The 23,475-nt window shown below is 43.6% G+C and overlaps 1 protein-coding gene across 1 annotated transcript; it reads right to left on the reverse strand.

The window, feature by feature from the left end:
- Positions 1-190: 190 nt before the first annotated feature.
- MYLIP (myosin regulatory light chain interacting protein) lies at positions 191-20,051 on the reverse strand. The gene is made up of 7 exons (XM_046640517.1): positions 19,752-20,051; positions 18,496-18,686; positions 7,070-7,255; positions 5,613-5,810; positions 4,781-4,945; positions 3,168-3,588; positions 191-1,763 (listed from the first exon to the last, which is right to left on the reverse strand). Exons 1-7 carry the CDS (start codon positions 19,836-19,838, stop codon positions 1,674-1,676), a joined length of 1,338 nt encoding a protein of 445 aa, XP_046496473.1. The 5' UTR covers positions 19,839-20,051; the 3' UTR covers positions 191-1,673.
- Positions 20,052-23,475: the final 3,424 nt, after the last annotated feature.

A 23,475-nucleotide genomic window follows, 5' to 3' on the forward strand; every position in this document is an offset into this window, starting at 1 on the left:
TCACCAGAAAACATAAATGAGTGAACAACTGGGTGACTGTTCTCCTCAATTGGAGCCAATACCCTAAACGTCTTCAAATTTTCCATGTAGGACCAAATTAGATACCAACCATGATGTTATCAATGCTCTTTTCTTTTAAATGAATAAAACTGGCTTAAATGACAGTAATGTGATGACACAGACACCCGGGTTTGCTTTAAAGTCTTTATTGTCCTGAATATAAAAGACAGAAGTCCTCTAGGATATAACAGAGTTCTTTATGTGGAAACCTTATTTTTTTACAAGTGAAAAAATAAATACCTCTTGGAATAAAGGCTTATATGCTAATATGTGCCATAAAAAAGTAGAGTTTTAATATTTGACAAAATGTCTGTGCAAAGAAACAAATGCATAAACACATTACTGCTACATTAAGGCAATATGAAAGTATCCTCAGAGATCTCTGTAAAGTGACAGTGTAGGTTTCTAGCTTTCACTCAGCTAGTATTGCACCCGATAAGGTCATCTAGGTTTCCCGACATCCTAGAAAACCCACAAGCTGACCAGAGTCCAAAATGCCCAAGTGGGAGTGGAAAACATGATTAAGAACATAGAACAAAAAAACCCCGAAACCCCTCTTCAAACACATACAAGGGAACAAGCAAAAGTTACAAGCAAAAATACTTAAGCATTTACTAAAAAAAAAAAAGTATACAACATTTAGGCTGCAAAAGGCTTGAGAGCTCTAGCAAAAGAGATGCCACTGGGGGAAGCTGGAGCAGAGTGCTGGGGGAACTGAAGAACCGCCTAGTCTGTACACCAGGAAGCTGCATCTCAGCGAGCGATGCTCTCCACACCCAAAGAACAGGCTCTTCCTTTTCAGTCTTAAAATAAAATATTCCACCAACTCAAAACGCCCAAGGAGTGCTTGACTACTCCACAGAAATCTTATAATCAAACTGGTAGCATTTTCTAATTGAACGGCTTGGGCAGGGGTTGGGGAGGGTGGGGGGAGCAAGGAGAGGAGGAAGGAAAAAGAATAGGAGGCCACCCACATTGAGTTAGCTGTTTTTCGCTAGCCAGACTGGTTTAAATCTGACAACTTTGTTGTCAACTTGTTGAGAAGTCACAGAATTGATTTTTAAATCTGTTTGCATTCCAATCCTTCTTGAACAGGTTACAAAAACAGAAATGACATTAAAAGGATGACTATTTCTTTAAGAAAAAATTTTCTATTAAAAATGTCCGGAGCTCCATGACCGTACAAAAAGAACCAAGTACATTCTTAAAACGAATTCTTACAAAATTTGCTGCAGGTAGGAAACTTCCCTTGGGATACATTAAGGAGACTTAGCAACATCATTTCCTAAAAGGTACCCACTTTTTTGGCTATGCTGCCACTTAACTGACATCCAAGATTTTACTTATTCCTTTACTTGATCACAAAAAAGAATGAAAGTCCAAGGAATGTGTCTGCGTCCCAGAGCTCTTCCCGGTTCCCGCCTGGGAGGGGCTGATTCTGCGCGTGCTGTGTTTTGGTGGGGAGCAGTCACCTTCTTTTGATTCTTCCTTTTTTTAAAACGTTGCATGGCAGATGGTGTTGGAGTATTTATTTTCTCCACAATCTATCCTTTTTACAGTTCGTGACAGTGCAGTTCATGGAAACATGGCATGTCCAGTAAGCGCACAGCAGATCAGATGACAGTGAGGTTGAGAAGACTGGTGTGCGTTGGAAGATAGACGTGCTGAACATGGTCCACCCGCGACCTGCAGACCGGACACGACTGGAAAAGAGAAGCCGAGAGGACCTGTCAGGGCAGCTTCGAGGATCTGTGTCTTCAGTGTCCACCGGGGTACCCATTACTTTCTGTTTTCTAAGTAAGTTGTAGTCACAATTATTTCTAGCTTTCATCTGGTAGAGATCTCTGCTTTCTAACGGCTTTAAGTTTATACTTCACAAGGAATTAAAAATGAATGTTATGAAAAAGTATAAACTGAAGGAAATTAACTAGGCTGTGAGTCAAACTCTAAACAAGGCACAGTGAGTTAAGCGATCCCTAAAGTCGTCTTGCTGGGCAGTGAGGCTGTGGGCCCTGCATGGGCAGATTATGACCCCTCCAACAGGGATGCAGGAGACCCTTCCTGAGACTGTCTGTCCTTGACTCAGCTGGCTGACTCAGGCCAGCATCCCTGGGTTGACGCCATGTGGCCAATGAGCATGGCTCTGCTCCAGGTCACAGACCACAGCTCCACATTCCTGGCTGCATGTCCCTTCCTCAGCCATAATGGGAGCCTTAGGCACAAGGGTCAGACTACGTGGGGAGAAAAAGGCAAAACCCATGACTGCTCCTGGGGAAATAACTTGTTGGAGGAGCATGACCTCCTCTTAGGAAGGACACAGGCATCCTGATAGCTCATATGTAGCCCTAAGAATAATTCTGAAATTAGCAGGATTGGATGTTATTTAGGGCTAACTTTACATATAACTACAGGGACGTTTAGCAAACAGTTCTGAGAAATGAAAACGAATTGAAAAATTACTGTAAGAGGAAATGCAAGGTGCAAGAAGGGAAAAAATACTATATATGAGTTGCTTTTATTTTTTGTATTATATTCAAATTAGTTTGACTTGCTAAGTGAGAACCGACCCAAGGGACCCCTAGAGGCACATGCAGTAAAAAAAGGAAATTAATCACAAACAATGACCGAGTAAACCACCACCCACAGATAACCGAGAATTAACTATAACCTAAAACTCTTAAGTATTCTTTCCCAGATATTTTAAGTAAATAATAAAGGCCATCCTCCTAAGAGTCAAAAAGCGGGTGGCAATATGAAATGGAAGAAACGGAAGAAGTCCTGAACCAGCCCTCAGGAGGCCTGGATTCTAGTTCCCGGCTCAGCCACTAGCTAGATGCGTTACCTTGTGCATCTGAGCCTCGTTTCCAGAACCTGAAAAAAGTCCATGATTTAGAGTAATTACATTGTTGAAAATGTATGCTAATGCAAAATGTTTCCAGAGGGTGATACGTTTAAGTCACCACACAAAGACCCCTTCCAGGTGGAGATGCACACTCTGATTTGTGCATCAGGGAGCCAGCCCCTGGCACAGAGCAGGCACACACTCACTGCGAACCAGAGGGAGAGGCGAGCCCGCCGGGGGAAGCAGGCCAGTGGACGCCCCTCACCTGGAGCTGGGCGGCGCAGCTCTCACAGCACACGGTGTGGCCGCAGGGACAGAAGGTGGAGTTGATCTCCTGGGCGCAGCACACCATGCACAGCATGGCTTCCTTCAGCTTGCGCAGCTTCTCCTGCAGCACCCTGCTCTGCTGGCAGCTGAGGCCCTCGCAGCTCCTGCAGTTCGTGCTGCTCTCGGAAGACTTCAGAGGGGAGTTCGGAGGGCTGTGCTCACTTCTGGAAACGAGGTCCACCACACCGGCATTGTACAGGGCCCTCCTGGCATGGTCGTAGACCTCCTTTGACGTTCTTTTAATATCGAAGACGTACTTCTTGCCGAGGTTAATGTTTTCATTCAGAAACAGAGATGCCAAGTGGCCCTTCAAGTCTCGGCTGTACTGCATCATGACGGCACTGGTCACCGTGTCACACCTGCCGGGAGAGATTGCACATCCACCTCAATACAGAGAAGCCCAGGCATTCCCATGACTCAGACCTTCCCACACTGCGTGAATAAGAATATTCGTGTCAGCAGACATATAATACTCTTCTTTGCACACTCGAAGGTAAATTCTTCCAGTCTTATATGTGTTAAATATTTCAGAGATTCTACCTCTGTATTTCTCAAGTGTCCCCAAGGGCCCTCCAATCAAGCAGCTGTAAATGTAGGGGACAGTGAATGTGCTCCTTCACCTCTGGGGACATGAGCTACAGTCCAAACAGCTTGTGGCAAGAAAAAGGACGTTTTTTTTTGAAGTATTAGCTTTATGTTAAAAACTTCTACAAATTTTCCATTCTGCTCCACAATTTGTGTCTATTTATAATTTTTTTGTGTGTGTAGGGGGAAGATTCACCTTAAGCTAACATCTGTTGCCAATCTTCCTCCTTTTTTCTTCCCTTTTCCCCCGCTAAAGCCCCAGTACATAGCTGTCTATTCTAGTGGTAAGTTCTTCTCTGTGAGCTGCTGCCACAGCATGGCTACTGATACAAGCAGTACGGTTCCATGCCTGGGAACTGAACCCGGGCCACCGAAGTGGAGTGTGCCAAACTTTAACCACTAGGCCATCAGGTCTGGCTCTGTGTGTTTATTTTAACATAAAAAATGTTAAGGTTGCCTGCCAATTAAATTTATTAGCTTTAATTTTCCAAATATTTGAGTCCCATCACAACTCTCCTTTAAGACATCCTCTGAAATGAGGGTATCGATATTGTTACTGGGAGATTCTCCCTATGTGGTGAGGATTCAGGATAGCAGCTCTCCCAGAAAGAGGACTTAGCTCACCCGGCTGGGAAAGGGCAAACGCAGTGGGTGAACAGGCGCAACCACTCGGAGTTATCTCGGGGGGAGTTATCTCAGTGCGATGAGGAAACAAGGTAAGAGGGAAGCAGTGGGACATGTCTGTGCAGCTCACACACACACACTTTCTGTGGGAAAAGCAGGACCGTGCCGATAAGCATTCCATTGCTACGGCAGAAACAAAACATTCGAAAGCAGCTGATTTCTTAAAATTCTGTACAAGGTTCATTGACACAACGATACCAGAAACTGTAGGAGCCTTGCTGTCACCTGGAACCTCAGAGCTATGGACGATGCTGAGGTTATGGGGTAAACAGCGGTACGTGCCTGTAGAAAGCATGTGTCTCTGTTATCGCTCGGTAGAGCCCACTGGCTGCCCTCGTGCTGATCATCTTAAACAAGAGCACAATGCTGTTCCCAGACTCCTTGGTGACAGTCAAGTACACGTTCTTTCCTGACTGGGTGGCCATCTGCACCACGGGGTAAGCGATCCTGAAAGACGGGAAGAGAAAGGTGAGCAAGCCCAGAAGAAAAGCTGTGTCACTTCTCATGTGCTCACAACCCAGATGCTTGGTTTGGGACTATCACATAAGCACTCTGCTCCCTAGTTATGAAGGCACATTGAAAAGCAATGTGGGTAAGCCGAGAGAAGTGGTGGGGCAAGTTCTGGGTGTGAGCATGTGCCTATAGGGGAAAAGAAGATTGCTTTTTCCTCCTCTGCAAAGCCCCAGTACAGAGTTGTATGTTCTACTTGTAACTCCTTCTAGTTCTTCTATGAGAGCCACTGCCACAGCACGGCTACTGACAGATGAATGGTGTGGCTCCGTGCCCGGGAACCGAACCCAGGCCACTAAAGCAGAGCATGCCGAACTTTAACCACTAGGCCATCAGGGCTGGCTCAAAAATGAGATTTTTATAGCAGTGAATGACTTATTTGAAAAATATTAACTTTGCCATATCAGTACATTTGAGTTAGTATTTAAAAAAATAATTCAATGGTTATCAAAGCCTGAATAAAATTAATGTATGTATCAAAATGAGACATTGTATTCCTAAAAGATGACAGTTTAGTAAAACCCTCTCCATTTTCTATTTTCGTGATCACAGCCACAGAAGTATATACATACTTCAGTCTAAAAAAATTTAAGACTTGGGTTACCTGTTAATTGGGCTAAAGTCATCTTTACAAATTGAGATTCCTTCGGGTCCAACCCCAATGAGGAGCTTCTGCCCTTCGCTGTCCCTCACGGAGTGCCATTCTATGCCATAGTTTTCCATTGCCGACACAATCTGCAAAACTTGGTACTCAGCTGAAGCCTGGCTGGTCCCCTCCAAATCCTTGTGCTTTGCAACAATGCTGTAAGGACATCAAAAGGGCAGAGAAGTATGTACAGAGATTAACTTAAGCAGCCTTTATAGAGAAATCATTTTGACTAGTGAATTATATTGACACTGTCATTTGCGAATCACAAAAACTTAAAAAGCCATATATTATTGATGTTTCATTTATTCAGCAAACTTACTGTAAGACACTTCTAACACACTATTCGAGATCTCGACTATTAAATAGTAGAAAAAACTTTGGGGGATGCTGGATGAGGATCAATTGGAAGAATTATGGAAAAATCTCTAAAAATATGCATAAGAAATTTATGCATAGGAACTTCTCATACATTTGTCTATACTTACTTTATGAAGTTTCATTATAATATAGCATCATAAGAGATTGATTAGATCACTTGCAACTGAAAAAATACAGGATTTATTTTATCTATTGTGGTAGACAGCCTCTAATATAGTCCTTAAAGATCCCCACCTCCTGGTGCTCATGCCCTTGTGTCATTTCCTCCCCTCAAGTGTGGGCTCGATTGATGAATTGCTTCCAGTGAACAGAATATGGCAGAAGTGATAAGATGTCACTCACTTCTGAGATTAAGTTATAACAAGACTGATGTCCACCTTGGGTGTTCTCTCTTGCTCTGCCTTGGATTGCCTGCCCCGGGTGGAGCCAGCCGCCATGTTAGAAAACAGCCCCAGGGAGAGGACCACGTGGTGAGGCACTGAGGCCTGCTGGCAAGTCATCTGAATCAACCTGGAGGTAGATGTTGCCCTCAGCTGAGCCTTCAGATGAGACTAAACTCCACTAACTGAGAGACCTTGAGCCAGAGAACCCAGCCAAGCCACGGCCACATTTCTGACCCACAGAACTGTGAGATAATGTTTGCTGTTTTAAGCCACTAAGTTTCAGGGTAACTTTGTTACGCAGGAATAGATAACTAAAATGCCTATGTTAGGCCTCTTGGTTAAGAAAATACCAATATACACGACAGACTTTATTTGAGAAGATTTGCATTCTTAAAAGGTCAGAGATTTAAAAAATTCCTGTTACATAGCATTTCACATAAGGGCATTTATTTGTGTGGATTATGTTTTGTGTTTACCAGTTTCTCAGACACAAGGCTGAGCATCTTTCGAAAACAACTGGTTAAATTGGGCAATGGCCTAGTCTTAAAATCACAGATTATCTGCATATACCATAAGTTCATTTTCTTCCGGAAATTCTTATAAATTTGGTAGATCTATGAATATAAACAGCAGCCTTAACCGCAGCCTCACCTGTTCAAGGCGGCACTGGAGAGTTCCTTTGCACACAGCTCCTCGTAATTGTACTTGGCAGTGTTCTGATTGTAGTCTCCAAACTTGGTCTGGGCCAGGAGGGCGCTGAGCTCCACTGCCTGCTCCGGGGAGCACTGGAGGTGGCCTGCCAGGAGAGCCTCCTTGATGTGCAAGAAAAAGATATGCCTGCAAAACAATGTGAGAGTGGGACTAACTCCACAACAAACGCAACCCGCTCAGCAATTTCACAACCCCTTTTAAGTAAGGAAAACAAAGCAATTTAAAAAGCTACCATGAAAAGGCTTACCACTCGAGAACCTTTTTTATCATGGGTATTAAGGCAAAATAAGTCTAAGCACTAAGTTTCTCTGGAATAAAAAGGGGAACCCAAACAAAACAAGTCTAATTAAGACAAGTTCAGCAACGTTCAAGTTACAAAATGTAAAATAATTACACACAAGTGTCTGCATTATAATTTTTTAAAAGCAACTGTCTTCATCAGAAAAACTTTATCTTAATGTGGAACTGCTATCTTAAAATCCTCACTTTTATTCAAATGACCCCCAAATTGCTAGTCCCAGCCCCAACTTCTAACAATCATATTGAAATGTCCAAATGCTTGTAGACTTCTCCACTTGGATGTACTTCCGCGTCCCAATTTCAGCTCGTTCAAAACCAAAGTCACTGTCTTCCTTCCCAAACCCACTTTTGTTCCCACTGGAGTCTCACTTTGGACTCTCAATCTTGTTTTCACCTACTTTCTGTCTCTGAAAACTCTTTAAACCCAGACCCATTCTTCCCACTTTTACCTCCTCTGTCCTACTTGCCGCTCTCAGCTGTCAGAGAATTTACAATATCCTCTAAGCTGATCTCTCTTCTAGACTCTGTGCTAATCCGCCTTCCAAGCTGCTTGCTTCTGGTCTGAACTTGCCATTTCTCTGCTCAAAATCCTTCAAGGGACTCCCCACCGCTTGCCAGGGAAGCACGCTGTCAGCATGAACCCGGGGTTCTCCACTCTCTGGCCTTGGCTTTCAAGCCACATCTCCTGTCATTCCCTGTGGCCACTATGCCCCAGGAAAGAGACAATTTCTCTTTCTGGAAAAACCAACACGTCATGCCCCTGTGTCTCTGGTCTTGTTGCTTCCTCTGTCCTGTAGGCCCTTCTTTCTGTCTCCTCATTAGATACTCATTTGTCTCTATCAAATGTAAACTGTTTATTCCTCTATTATACTATTTGACACATTCTAACTCCTAGTACAGCTAGCTGCATGTAAGCTGACTTAAGTGCCTCCAACATCAGAGAGTTCTATACATGTACGTAAAACCGTGTATTGTCTCCATTTAGTTTATATTCCCACCTTCGTTTCATTCCGCTCGAGCATGTCCTAATTGTATACCATCCTAGATTCCACAGTCACCGAAAGGCACGTCACACTTAGAAACTCTTGGCAAACTTCAGATACTGTTGCCTGCCAATCCGTATTGCCCAAGGTTTCGACCGAGCATCTAAACTGCCATAGGCAGATTGGCCTAGGTTATAAAATTTGTCTCTAGCAAATGGAGAGGGATATCCTTCCTCTGAGGGCTAGTTATAGCCTCTCAAACACACCTAAATGCCTCAGCATTCCTTCCATTAACACATGAGTTATGACCATGGGCAAAGCTCGAAAAGAGCTCATAAGTCCCAGTTCAGCCAGATACCTTATTCCAGGCCTCCCCCTGCTTTCATTTACACCCTAGTCAGAGGGGATAACATGAAATCTAAGACGAGGAAGCGGAAGAAAATGAGGCTAGAGATGCCAGGAGGGGCTCTCCTGAGTCTCAAAATGTCAGGCTGACAAGAGCCATTAATCTTCCTTTAAGAATGGTTTAAATGCAATGTTCCGTGCCTTCTAAAATGATAAGGAAATATTTAAAATAATCAAACTGCCAAATACCGCAGTTTTTTCTCTATCCAAAGCCCCTGTGAAGAAAGCATAGTGAGAAAGCATAACAGCACTGAAAGAAGATAAGCATGGTTTTTATTAACGCAAACATCTGCTAGTCTTTAAAGTATTTCTGCCACACCGCTAAACTGAGAAGGGGTCCCTACTGGGGCAAAGAAATAATCGCAAAAATAACTTGTGTTAAAATAGCTGAGAACTGAGGTCTAGCATTCCCACAGAACCCTGGTGTCATAACACTGCTTCAGCCCCCAAAAGGGTTTTAGATGACCATTTGTTAACCTTCCTCTGGGTTACTGTACCTCTGTCTCTGTATTCATCAGGGGCCATGTTAGCAGGAAACGAAAATCTGAATATATGCTTACATTAAAGAAGAAATTACATGATGAAAGATTTTAAGTCACAAACTACGTCTTCTCAATTGAAGTACTGCTTATGTGAAAGTGTCTCGACTTATTTCCCAAGCATCAAGTTAGAGACTAGTTTCTGCTTTCTTAAAGAATAAGTACAGCCTGCAAAAGAAAAGTATTAAAATCTATCCAATTTCTTTTTCCAAACTATCCACGCCTACTTCTGGAGAGAAAGCTGTCAAAATCAAAAGCAAAGAAGCAGTAACAGAACATGAACAGGTGGCCAGCCGCCCGAGATGTACGGCTGATCCTTTCTCACACGTGGGTCAGAATTAACAAAAGGGAGCAGGGGGCCGCTGGCCTCTTCTACATACCCCACATTCTAGGCTGGACTGCAATCCATACCCCGTAAGCTGCAAAGTCCTCTGCCTTATGGTTTACATAAACTCTCTGACAGGGCCCTTCCTGCAATTTGCTGTTTTTGGGCTATAAAGCAGTCCTTTCATTTCAAGTCAACAAGCATTTGCTGGGCACGGCCTCTGGGCCAAGCCCTGCGCTGGGGTTACAGGGTGCACATGTCTGATGGTTTCTTTTATAGATGGAACTTATTAGCCTTTTAGCGTCAAGGAACATAGCCTATGAAAATAACTGGCCACAAACTGGCTTTTGGGTGACAACTTTATGCTCTCCAGGAGAGGAGCACAACAGAGCAGTGACAGTAAAGGTCGCCAGCTGTGACGAGCCATCAGCAGACTCCAACGTGCTCTTTCTAAGAGGGAGGATGGCGAGCGTGGAGACACATGTCCAACAGGGAATCCAGCGATGGCTCAATACTTCGGGGTGGTTTTGAATCACGTATTTTTCTCCTGTAATTTCTCTCAAACTATCCGGCCTATGAACCATCTGGCTCATGGAGTTTAACTCCTTCCCTTTTTTGTAAAGTGGGTGAAAGGTTACCAATAACATCAAAACAAGCAGATGTGGTCAAAGAAGTCACGTCTGCAGCGAATTGGGTTCTTTTTTCCTACTAAAGATCAAAAGTGGCTGACATATCTAATTCAATTTAGGATACATGCTAGAATCATAAACAGAAAGTAAGTCTTTGAAAAAAATGATTTCCTTTGTCTTAAGCAAATGTCTGTGACTATGTACTATAGACATAAGCTCGAACTGCATTTTCTAAACATCGCTCTGGTTACACCCTGAAATTCATGATTCTTCAAGTTTTACCAGGTTCTTAGAAAATGTATATTCTCACTATGTGGATAACATCTTGGGGCACAAACTGAAACATTCTGGCTAACTCATGTCTTTGAATCACAGGTACCAATGAATTCAAACTGAATGTAGCATTATGGAAGATTTTTTAAAAAATGGAGTGAATATAAAGATGTGAGCAATTTTAATTTTAAAAAGACAGTCACATATTTTTAACATGTTCTTGTTTCAAAGTACTTCAAATTTCCTCCATTTTTAAAATTAATTCCTTTCCACAGCTTTAAGGAATGAAGTCAAGTCATTTATCTTCTAAGAGTTGCAATCAGAGAATTCTCCTCTAAACTCTGGCTTGTCTCATACAGAAATCATTTACTGATCAAAGCGGAACTTTCAGCAGGCCAGCTGGGAGTAGGGGATCTGCTCCACGGACGGCTGCTCTCAATGACTGCCCTCCAGTTCTCTTCCAGTTACATCATTTTGAAGAGCTTTTTGTGACACAAATGTAAAATAACTACCTCCACATCCACTATCAAACTCAAAACTTAAGCAACTTAAACCATCTTTAAAATGGTTCAGCAGCTATTTTTAAAATCTCTCAGGTCCCTTAGGGCCAGCCTGGTGGCGTAGTGGTTAAGTTCGTGTGCTCCACTTTGGGGGCCCAGGGTTCCCCGGTGTGGATCCTGGGTGTGGACCTAGCACTGCTCATCAAGCCATGCTGTGGTGGTGTCCTACATATAAAATAGAGGAGGACTGGCACAGATGTTAGCTCAGGGACGATCCTCCTCACAAAGAAAAACCCCTCTCAGGTCCCTATAATTGAACTGTATTTCTCCCCCAAAGACCTGATTGAACCAGGCCACTGTTAGTAATGGCTGGTTTGTCCCTCAGCCAGTTAGACCCCCACTGAGATCACTCGTATGCCACCTCACTCCAATGAGTCATTTAACCACATCGGTTTATTTTAAACCAAACTCAGACTGCCAAGTTCTATTTAAAAACTATCAAATCAAAACAGAATTGCTATAACAAGTTCTTTTTGTTTTGTATGTTAAATTCCAGAAACAAAAATCAGTTCAAGATAGAGCATAGGCCTAAATGCAACAGCTAAAACCAGAAAGCTTTTAAAATGAAACATAGGAGAGTCTCTTTATGACCTGGTGGTGGGCAAAGATTTCTCAAGACAAAGTCAGCAAAAACTGTAAAAGGAAAAAAAAAAGGATAAATTAGACTTTACCAAAATTAAAAACCTCTCCTCATCAAAAGACATCAAGAAAACAGGCAAGCCACAGGAGAAGATGTACTTACAAGACATATATCAGACAGAGGACTGGCATCCAGGATATAGAAAGAATTTGTACAACTCAAAGATTAAGGCAACAACTCAATAAAAATGGGTAAATGACTTCATAGATACTTCACAAAAGATGATGTACAAAAGGCCAATAAGCACATGAAAAAGTGCTTAACATTATTAATCAATAGAGACATGCAAATTAAAACCACGACATACCCACCAGAAGGCTGGCTGGGATGTGGTGGAACCGGACTCTAACATTCTTGATGGGAGTACAGAACGGTACAATTGCTTTGGGAAAAGGTCTGGTGGTTACTCATAAAACTAAATGATTACCTCCTCTATGACACAGCTATTCCATTCTGAGGTATTTACTCAAGAGAAATGAGAACATACGTCTACAAAAAAGACAGGTACTAGAATTTTCATAGCAGCTTTACTCCTAATAGCAGGAAAACAGGTGTTCATCAATAGGAGTATGGATAAACAGTAGTACATTCACAAAATGGAATATTATCCAGCAAGAAAAAGGAATAAGCCACTGATATATACAACAATATGGGGGATCTCAAAAAAATCTATGATGAACAAAAGAAGCTAGACACAAGAGTATCCACTGCATGATCCCATCTATATGAAGCAGAGTAGGCGTAACTAATCGATGGTGGGAAAACAAGCGACCCTGGTTGCCGAGCGGGGTGGGGAAGGAGGGCAGGAACTGACTGCAGAAGGGCATGAGGAACTTTCTGGAGCAATGGTAACATTCTATATCTTGATAAGGGTTCCGTTTAAACAGGCACATCCATTTGTCAAAACTCATTAAATGGTATAATTAGGATTTATGCATTTCATCACGCGTAAATTTTAAATCAAAAGAATAAAAGGAATTGTAGGCAAATATCGAGCTCTAGTTAATGGTATGTGTACTGAAGTATTTAGGGGGAAGTGGACTTACACACAGCTTATTTTCAAAAGCATCCAAAAGAGAGATTGATAGATGGCTAGAGGAATAAACAAATGGATAAATATGTGACAAGCCAAGTCTAGTAAACTTGTTAGGAGAATCTAGGTGGAGGTACCGGGTGTTCACTGTAAAGATCTTCAGCTTTTCTGTATGTTTGAAAATGTTCATAGTAAGAGGTTGGGAAAATAATATCAGCGAAAATCCCTTAGGGTCAAGGTTCAGAATTCAAATGAAGAGCTATACTTAAAACAAACCATCAAATCTACTACGCTTCATGGAGGGCTTGCAGTTGAGAAACCTGTCACAGCCAAATAATTACCAAGTCAGGTCTCCATTCAGGCTAAGGAGATCCTTCTCAAAGCCCGAAACACAAAATGGGAATCACCGAAAATTTTGTTCCTCCTTAGGCTCCAAAGCAGTTAAAAGATTTGCAGGGTGGGGGTAAGGGGAATTCCCTTTCAAAAGTGGTTACAGCCCATTCCAGAAGAATACTACCACTTAGAAGCATAAAATCTGCACTTCTAAAAAATATGATTATCCACTGTCCCAGGCAAACAACAGTCCGGACAATCCTGTGGTTTAAAAGCATTAACTGGGGCCAGCCTGGTGGCGCAGTGGTTAAGGTCACACATTCCACTTCGGTGGCCCGGGGTTTGCCCGTTCAGATCCTGGGTGCAAACCCATACACTGCTCATCAAGCCATGCTGTGGCGGCATCCCACACAGAAGAGCTAGAAGGACTTGCAACTAGGATACACAATGATGCACTGGAGCTCTGGGGAGGGCAAAAAACAAAAAGAAAAAAGGAGGAAGAATGGCAACAGAGGTGAGCTCAGGGCCAGTCTTCCTCACTAAAAAGCATACCTCAAAAAAAGAAAAAAAAGCGTTAACTACAATCTCTTCCTCAACAGTCTGGATGGGCGGGCAGTGCTTTTACGCCCGGGACCAGGCTGCAGTGGGACATGACTCGGAAATTAAATGTACCTGGTGCTCCCGGAGCTGTACCACTGGTCATCTTGAGTCTGACCCCAAGTGCCATCTAACTATTCAAATTTTATTTAAAATGACATATTCAAAATTAAGAGTTCATTTTGGTCACATAACAATTCCTCAATGTTCTTCAGATGATACATAAAAATATATAAGTATCAGAAAATTCAAGAAGAGACTGAAGGGGCGCGGATGGGAGATCCATGGCTAAGATAAACATACAATAACACAAATATCCTGTATTCTGAGCAAAAAGAACAACTTGACAAATTAGAATTCCAAAATTTAATTAATACTTTCTTCAGAAAGAACATACAAGTCTGTTTTTACCTTTTTTACTTTCCTGGGGCCTATTTTGTGTTAGGGCATATGAAAAAAGATGAGTCATCCCACTCTTAGGCATGTAGTTGACATGAAGAACATAAATGACACCTTTATAACCGATCAATGCTGTTGCAATAGCATCCCATGGAACCTACCCATACTGAATCCCATAAAGGTAAATTATGAAAGCCACTTCACCAACGCTGGGAACGTCTGAAAGACTGAACGTGATTATAGGCCCCACCTAGGACCAGTGCGATTCAGCTCTGAACTGCTTTGAGATCATCACTTCTTATCTACCAATAGTCTGCATGTGGCAACTGCCTTGTGAGTTTCAATGATGCCATCTTCCCTAGGTTTTCACATGTCTAAGTGATTTTTGTTGGGGCACAGAGAAAAACCAGGTTTAGTAAGTACTTAGGACCTACAAATTGGTTGAAATGAGATAAAGTGAGCCTGTAGCTTGAAAACTTGAAAACTATCTGAACTTCATAAAAAGTCCAGGTGAGAGGTAGTTCATTTTAGGTAAGAGCTAATTGCCGCAGCAAACAAATGGCCTGGGGTGGGGTGGAGGGGGTGAAGGAAGTGGAAGAATGCCAAGCATTGAGCAAATTCTAACTGGAGAATCATCGCTACAAAACATTCAATGGTGAGATTTCTTTTAGATAGTCTCAAACTTTTCAGTTTATAGAGGCAAACTGGCAAACATTTCAAGATCTATAAGAAAATTTATATTATCAGTATTAGTTAACCCCATTTCTTATTTCTTTTCAAGTTCTTAATTCACTGATTCGATAAATATTTATCCCCAGTCACTTGGGGATACAATGTTGATCAGCTCCCTGCTACTGGAATTTAGATAATGAGAGTGGCTGACAATAAACGAATTGGCACATAAGGAAATGTAGTGTTAGATGCTCATTAAATGCTATAAAGAAAAGCTACAGAGCGTCTTGGGAGAGTTGGGTCTCCTGAGCGGGCCTAGAGAGGGCTTTCCTGAGGAGCGACGACCCACCCGAGGTCTGAAAGATGGCGAGACTTAATGAGGGACGTCATTGACATCTGGATGAGACTCAATGTTCAGGATTACAGCACTTCTGTGAATGTTTAGTTCAGGACTCCCGGAGCCCTTGTACTTGGCTTGTTTTCTGGGAAAGAGACTTCAGGTGTTGGTGAGTCTTAACTAAGCAGGACTGCACCCAGCAAAGACCAAAGCGCTCTGCTAAAGTGTGGCAAAGTCAGGAGAAACAGCCAGATTTTATTGGCAGTGGATGGTGTAATTACCAGTTCTGAAGATGAAGTATATAATTCCCTAATCTCTGCTTTTGGAAATGTTGACAAAATCTGGTCTGAATTGCTGTGAATAACCGAGGAGCCTTTGAAAGGCGAGAATTTCAAAGATCATTATTATTTCAGATCTACTTCCAGAACACATTAGTTTCACTTCGTTTTAATCCACAGCATGGCAAACACCTGCTGAAAATACCTGCCGCCTCCACCTCTGAAATGTGCCAGCTGAGTCTTGACAAGATTCTCTGGGTACTTTTGAGACTCTCATTGAAGAGCAAAGCTAATAATCTGGGTAGAGAACCAAACCTAAAATTAGGCCCAATCAGAGACCAGATTGACTCTATTGACCCGTCTAAGCAGACATGTGATATGCTTTTTCTGTCTTCAGAGAAATACATTTAGGAAAACATTACGGAAAATAACATAGGGAGGAAACAGAAACAAAGAAAAAAATTTATTGCTAGCAAGGATTTTAGAGACAATCTCTTCCTGGGCTTTCCAGCTGAGATGAAGAACTGGGCTCCAGCTTGGAAGTCTGTGTACGCTGGTGGTTGTGGCAGAGCTGGACCGAGAATGGGAGTTCTGCCTTGTCCCCAGTGCTCTCCAAACCAGCCTTCCTGCCCATCATTTTCACAGCGGCCTCCCTAATCCAATTCAAACTGATATATTAACTGCGCCCTAGTAAGGCCAGCTCTGCTGTGAGCAGGCTGTAGCCGCAATTTTACAATTACTTTAATTGTCCACAGAGGACAACTCGGCCAGGACATTTGAGCACCATTTAATAAACTGTCCAGTCACTTTCAGGATACTAAATGCACCCTCATGACTGAGAGACGGTAAAAAAATCACTTCTCATTACTGAACTGAGTTTCCTCACGACATAAACAGATCTATTTTATTTTCACAGCATTTTATAGAAACCTTTTATAATGAATAAGAAAACAGCAAAAAGTTTATCAACCAGCTTTATCTTGCTAACATAACCTTAGGGAAAATAAGTATTTTTGTTCTATAGTATCATACACATAAAAACAATGCTAATTGTAACTAAATTCGACCCAGTCAAACTTCTGATCCTCATTAAAAAGTACAAATGCTAATTACAAATAACTTTATCTAGTTATTAAAACAGAATGCTATATAAGCTTTAGGCGGCATTTTCTTAAAATTCTGTATTTCAGACAACCCCACAAAAACAAGTAAAATTCACGAATATTTTAAAAGCAAGTCAAAAGTTTAGATCCCACTAATTTTTCAATAAGATTTCAAAAGGAATTAAAATCAATTAAAATTACCTAGTTTAACTAGATATGTGCATTCTTGGAAGCACTATTTGGCAAAATTTTCTCAAGAGTCAAAGTCAACTGAGTCAGTAAAGTGAAAAACTTGATCCCAATTCTAATTCCTAAAATATCTCTATTTCTTACATGAATAAAATGGATTTGATAGGAGTTATTAACTCAATTATAGGAAAACACAGGTAAGGACCATCTAGCAATAAATTTGAAAAGTCTGTAAGCATTCATAATAGAAATGTATTATCCTATTATGACTGCAGCCATTGTAAATGATGTCTTTGGTCCTCCAAGCTTCTGCAGACTTAAAAAAATAAATTTGTGTCCTCAAAAGAGATTTGTATCTGGAGTCCCTGAAATGACTGCAAATTATGATAAAACTACAGAATGCAAATTCCAGTATATTGTGTAATACACACTTTCTATCTTTACTCAACTGCAAGTTATCACTCTGAAAGGCAAAATGAAAGTTTTCACAAATCATCATTTAAGTAAAAAAAAAAAAAACACACACACACAACCCAGCCTGTTCTGATTAATATAGACAACTAAAACATCCTTAAACATGCAGTCACTTGAATATTTTGCAAGATATCTTCAGGAGCACTAAGAATTCAATATACCAACTTCCTTCAGAAACAAAATTGAGCATTTCCCTCAGCCCTTAAAGCTCCATAACCAGGCAAAGCACAGATTTCAAATTCAAACGCAGAGTATTTCAAAATATGATTCCAACAGTCCTTTGGCAAACAAACAAAAAATGACATGTTAAAGACTCTTCATGGAGATTGCTCACTCATCATTACTCAAAATTTTCACACTCACATTTTTCACTTGCATGGCAAATTTCCAAGCCAAAGAATTATGAAAAACATTAGAACTTAGATCCAAAGTTTGCTGTGTTTAAAAGCAGTTGTTTGTTTGCTTTTTGACATGCTACTATAAGATTCAGGTCTCTTGCATTTCAGCAAGAAATGTTAAACATCAGTTTCCTAATTTGGCTCATCCTCGAGAAAAGTATTACAGCCAATCCAGGGGAGAAAAGATTTTCTGGTGAAAAAGGAAACCGCATACTCCAGTTTGTCTGCCACTACGGGTGGTTTTCTAGGAGTAAAGACAAATTCAGTCATCTAATCTCAACAATCATGTGTAGCGTTCTCTGTGGGTTCGAGTTCGGTTACACTGGCCTTAGAAAGAATTCTCTTAGTGAGTTTTCAAGAAACTTAAAAACTTTCAAAATCGTGTATTAAGTCAGACAGAGCTCTTTGCTACACATTGTAATCTGACACTAGGCTGAAGAAGTTGACCAAGTTTGAGTAACCCAAGAGGAACAGCTTCCTGCTGTCTGTTAGAGCAGCGGACAATGACCTAGAGTAACACTGCTCAGGCAGAGGTTACTATCGGGCATTACACACTGCAATCAGGAAGTCAGTTGGGTTTGTCTTTCTCTTTTTTTTTTTTTTTTTTTGCCTTGTGGCACTAATCTCAAGCGTTTGTAAGGATTCAACCCTGCTCTCCCATTGTTTATGAAGGCAAGAAAAAAACCACAGGAAGAGTTAGAAAACGTACCCCAGGCCAACTATGCAGCGCCCTCTTCCCCTTAACAAAGGACTGAGCCATGGAAAACTTCTAAGTTATGAACCAACTCACTCTCTATCAAAAAAAAATTTGCCGGTGAACATCTCCGGGAAGGTCGATGGCCCTTTTGAATTGGAATCCGAGGTCTATTTGACATTGGTTTATTTTCATGCCACTTTACCTCGTCTGCTCCTGTAAGATGAGATGAGGCTCCACGAAGAACTTGACCCTCAGTTTAAGCCGGTAAGGGGCTAGCCCATCCATCTGCTGCGAGATCCGGTTTCTCAGATTTAGCCATAAACTTTCACCTTTGCTACCCGTAAACTGCAGTCCAAAATAATCCACTTCTATGATTCCCAAACGCCTGCACACCTAAAACAAAAATGAATGCGGCATGGATGAGCAAACGGTCCTCATTGTCAAAGAAAACCCGAGGATTCCATCGGAGGCTGACTCCTGCCTACTTTTTACAAAGTTCAGCCGTGTTACAGTGCCTGTTGTCAGCTGGAAGAACAAAGTTCTAAGGCTCCAGTGATGCTAAACCACGAGATGCAGTATTGAGGCTCGTGCTTCCTTTAATACCCAGGACATTCCAACTGCAGCAGAGAAAAAGGAGTCCTCAAAAGAAGTCGTCCAGAAAGGCTGAGAAGGGGAACCACCGGAATTCCCTCCACCAGCACAATCTGCACAGCTGATTTGGCAGCTTATTATCTGGACAATTTTAACCATCTGGACTCCAAAAAAAACAAACACATGGAGGAAACACGCCACAAGTGTCAGCTAAGCTTTACAAGAGGTTTTCCAAACATCTCAGGTCTAGGGGGTTGGAGGGCACAGCGTTTCACTCGACATCCAATCTGCTGTCTGCCACACCAACAGGCACTGTCTGGAACTGGTCTTTACTCTTAAGGAAACGCGTGCTTAAAGACAACTGAGGAGTCGATGATCCAAACCTACGATCCTCTCGTCCCCCGCAAATAGGGAGATGCAGGTGAATGGCCCATTTGAGAAGCAGCAAGAGACAGGGGCCCGGGTGTCTGCCAAGCAATCCCAGGGACTTGCGACCGCCTCCAGCCACCGCATCCCGGGATGCAGGTGGCGCTGCCAGGCCCCGCGGAGACCCGGCAGGCGGCATCATGCACACACCTGCGGCAGGTGCGCTGGGTCGCCTTCTTCTGGGAAAGTGCCAGGCTGGGGTGCAGGGTGGCAGGCCTGCCGGGCGCGTCCTCCCCAGTCCCCCCACGGGCTCCCGGCGCGCCGGGATGGGGGCTGCGCGCCCCACGCCCGCGGGGAGGAGGGGGCTCACTCTCCCCCAGCCGCCGCTGCAGCGCCGCGCGGCCCCTAGCAAGCGGCGCGCCCTGGTGCCCGGCACCGCCGCGAGGGCCCTCGGCCTCGGGGAACTGATGGGGGTCCCCATGCCTGGCCCCGCGTCCTCACCTGGTTGAGGCAGTCCTCGCCGTTGGCTTTCGCCTCCACCTCCACCTCCATCAGCACCGCGTCCGGCCTCGTCACATAGCACAGCATGGCTGGGGCCGCCACTCCGCCACCGCCGCCTCCTCTTTGGTGTGCGCGGGGCTGCCGCCTCGCCACCGCTCAGACCCAGCCCCGGGCTCAGCGAGGCTGGCCCTCAGGAAACTGCAGCCCTGCAGACCCCAGCCCTGTGACCCGTGGCCCCGCGCCCTCCCCGTCACCCCCTCGCCAGTCCGCCCGCCAGCCGGCTCTCCAGGTCCCCGCGGCGGCGCCGCACTCCAACAGCCCGACTGCCTACGCCGCGCCTGGGACTCCTCGGATATAGGCGCCCCGCCCCCTTCGGCCGGGGCTCCCGCCAATCACGGCGGCCCAGTCCCGCCTCCGCCTCCCCGGCAGCCAATAGCAGCGCCCGCTCGACCGCGGCCAGACCTCCCAGCGCAGACCGAGTTCCCCGGGCTGCCTGGGGAGGTGGCAGCTTGCGGGCGCCGAGTGCCGCGGAAGGAGGAGGCCGTGGGACGCACCCGCTGCCTCTGCCCGCTGGGCGACGCTGCTCGGAGCCAGCCACCGCCCGGGGTTCCGAGGCGGGGACGCCTTTCTGTCGGGCTGCAATTTACAACGATTCAACGCCTCCAGGCTGCCGCTTGTCTTCAGAAGCTGCAAAAACGCCTTTCGGGAGGTGAAAGCAAAAAGGAAAGGGAGCAAAGTCTAAGGAAAACTATATTCCCCTGGGGTTTGCCACTCTGGGTTGTTGGGAGGCGGAGTGGTTCTTCCTGATTTTAGACCTCGTCATTGAAAAAACAAAATCTGAGTATATAAGTTTTTGCAGTTGACCAGTAAGCCAGGGAGCTTGATCTAGTGCTGCTATACGAGTCCTCTCCAGAGGCTTCTGTTTACACGTTGTGCTGAATCACAACACCTTACAGGGCACGAAGGCCCTCTTTCAGGTCGCCATGCTATCTCATGTCTTATCTTCTTCATTCATTAAACATTAATTGAGCACCTGCTGTGCGGCCGGTCCCTTCTCTCAGGCACCCAGCTGGTATCCCCATCTTAAAGGTGAGGGACTCATCTCAGAAACTAACAGGCGGTGTAACCTCAGTAGTAGCTGTTAATAATTACAGGTCTACAACTCTTCGCTCTTTACTACTTGCTCCTCTTTGCCAATACATTACTCAGCCTGCCTCTTTGTTTTTTTTATAGGAGAAGAGAGATTTGGTTTTCAGCCTTGGATCCTTGGGAAACTTTTCATCTCTCTGAAGTTCAGTGTTCTCAACAGTAAAATGGAGACCACAATAGCCACACCCCCCCCCCCCCCCCCAGCTTTGCTACGAGGATCAGCAAAGTTCTTAAAAGCATTTGAATGACCGTGTATATGTAAGATCTATAATGTCAGCTCTGTCACTGCCTGCCGATGACTTCTGTCCTTAGCCCCTTTCCTGAGTCCCAATTATCTCTCCCAGTCGCCTTTATTTCCAAAGGAGTAGGAAGGATCCTACCAGAGTCTTTCACTAAAGCCAACTAGGGGTAAAACTGGAAATAGTCAAAGTTCTGACCCCCATGTTGCAGACGGACATACGCGCTCCCACATCTTCCTTTGTGTCTTATGAATACACCTACCATACTGTGCTGTGTCTCAGATCCAGTCCCGTTCTTCATTCCCTTAATTCCTGTTTGCTGATCTGGGAAACTTCTCTGAGAGATAATATTTGGATCATTGTTATCCAATCCGTGCTTAATCACTAGAAATTTTAGAATTTGAGAACAGGGAGAAGAGGTGAGGGCCAAGATGGAGGCCAGGTGTCTTAGTTAATATATTTGTTTATGAGCACCTAAGCTGGCCAACTCAAAGCCAGCTAACCAAAAGTTGGCTAACTTAAGCAAAAGGGAATTGAGTGCACAGATTTTGGGAGCTTACAAACTCAGTGGGAACTAGGTGTGGGAATGAACAGAAAGGGAGAAATATTGGTTGGCCAAGAACAAAAATAAAAAACAAAACCAAAACAAGCAAAACCAAAATACTCGTTTTGTGAAGAAACTACTTTAAAAATAATTTATATTTTTGGTTTTGGCAGGGATATTTCTGACCCGAATACACAGGTTTTGATCCTGTGTTTGTAAGATCTATAACGTCAGCTCTGTCACTGCCTGCTGATGACTTCCGTCCTTACCCCTTTTCCTGAGTCCCAATTATATCTGCCACAGTGGATAACCCACTCTGTAGATAACCCAGATTATGCTCCAGCTAGGGGATGGTTGGTAAAGATTCCAATCGTTTTTGAAATTAAGAATCGCCTGATAAGAGTAAAGAGGAGAAGGATTTCTTAAAACAAAACAAAACGTAGCTGAAAACTGGAAAGCGGTTTGGGGAGTGGGGAGAAATCCTAAAAACTGAAAAGAAAGAGAATAGTGGCTTCTACTAGCTTATACAGGAAATCAGAGCCCATAATCTCTCTCTCTCCCTCTCTCTCTTTCTCTCTTTCTCTCTCTCTCTCTCTCTCGTTCTTAATTTCCCCCTTGAGTAGAGATAGGGAGAGATTGGTTAGTTAAGGAATGAGAAGGCTGAGTTTGCGGGTGACTGGATGAGAAAGCACCTTATACTCAAAGACCTAGTTAGGGAAGAGAAAGCCCACCGTAGAATTACTTTCTAGAGGATCCCACCATCTGGTAATGCTACTAAGAGTCTGGAGCCAGTTTCAAGCTGCAGCTGGGTCTAACTCCAAAATAAGAGACTCTGAACACCCTGGCCTGGGGGTGGTAACTGTATTGGATCAAGCTGTGACTGAAGCAGTTCTGAATTAGCCAGAGAGGTGCTGCGCTCTGTGTCTGTTTTTGTGTGTGTGTGTGTTTTTTTTTTTTTGGTGAGGAAGACTTGCCCTGAGCTAACATCTGTTGCCAATCTTCCTCTTTTTTTTGCTTGAGGAAGATTGTCTCTGAGCTAACATCTGTACCCATGCTCCTCCTCTATTTTTTGTATGTAGGATGCCTCCATAGCGTGGCTGATGAGTGGAGTAGGCCTGTACCCAAGGTCTGAACCATGAACCTGGGCCACCGAAGCAGAGTGCATGGAACTTTACCCACTTGGGCCCAGGCTGGCCTCTGTCTGTTTTCTTTTGCTCTCAATTAGCTATCACCTTTGGAAGCTAGCATTAAAATTAACCAGCAAAGTAAAAGGATCTGCTGTGTGAAGGTAGATTTTTAAAATAGAAACCATAACTAAGAGGTAGAGCCAGCTAAGGCAGTGGAGTTCTGGCTGTTCAAACACACCCAAGCACCAGTTTTTCTCTCTGTCTCATAAACTAGGTCTCAAGCCTGAGCACCAGATAATATTCATAGGATGCAATAGGATGGTTGTCCGGCTGCAAAATTTTTCTTCTGGTTCAGCACTAGGTCTGATCTGGCTGGCCAGGTATCTATCCTTGCTTGTTCCTCTCTCCACGCTGCACACATGGCTGCAGAAACCCTGTGCTGGGTTTAAAGGAAAGGCCAGTCTCCTCTTTACCTCTCAACCTTCATTTGTAGGCGTGTAGAGGGAAGAACACTTAGTGACTGCGTAGAAAACTGTCCGTTTGCTTTCACACGTTATTCAAGCTAATTATTCACATAAGCAATGCTTCATCAACCCAAGTGTGTTAAAATCTGTTGAGTGAGCTGAAATCTCTCGTTTGAAATATTAGACTTGTGAAATTCTGGA

Source organism: Equus quagga, chromosome 15, assembly GCF_021613505.1.
Source record: "Equus quagga isolate Etosha38 chromosome 15, UCLA_HA_Equagga_1.0, whole genome shotgun sequence".
NCBI classification, from domain to species: Eukaryota; Metazoa; Chordata; class Mammalia; order Perissodactyla; family Equidae; genus Equus; species Equus quagga.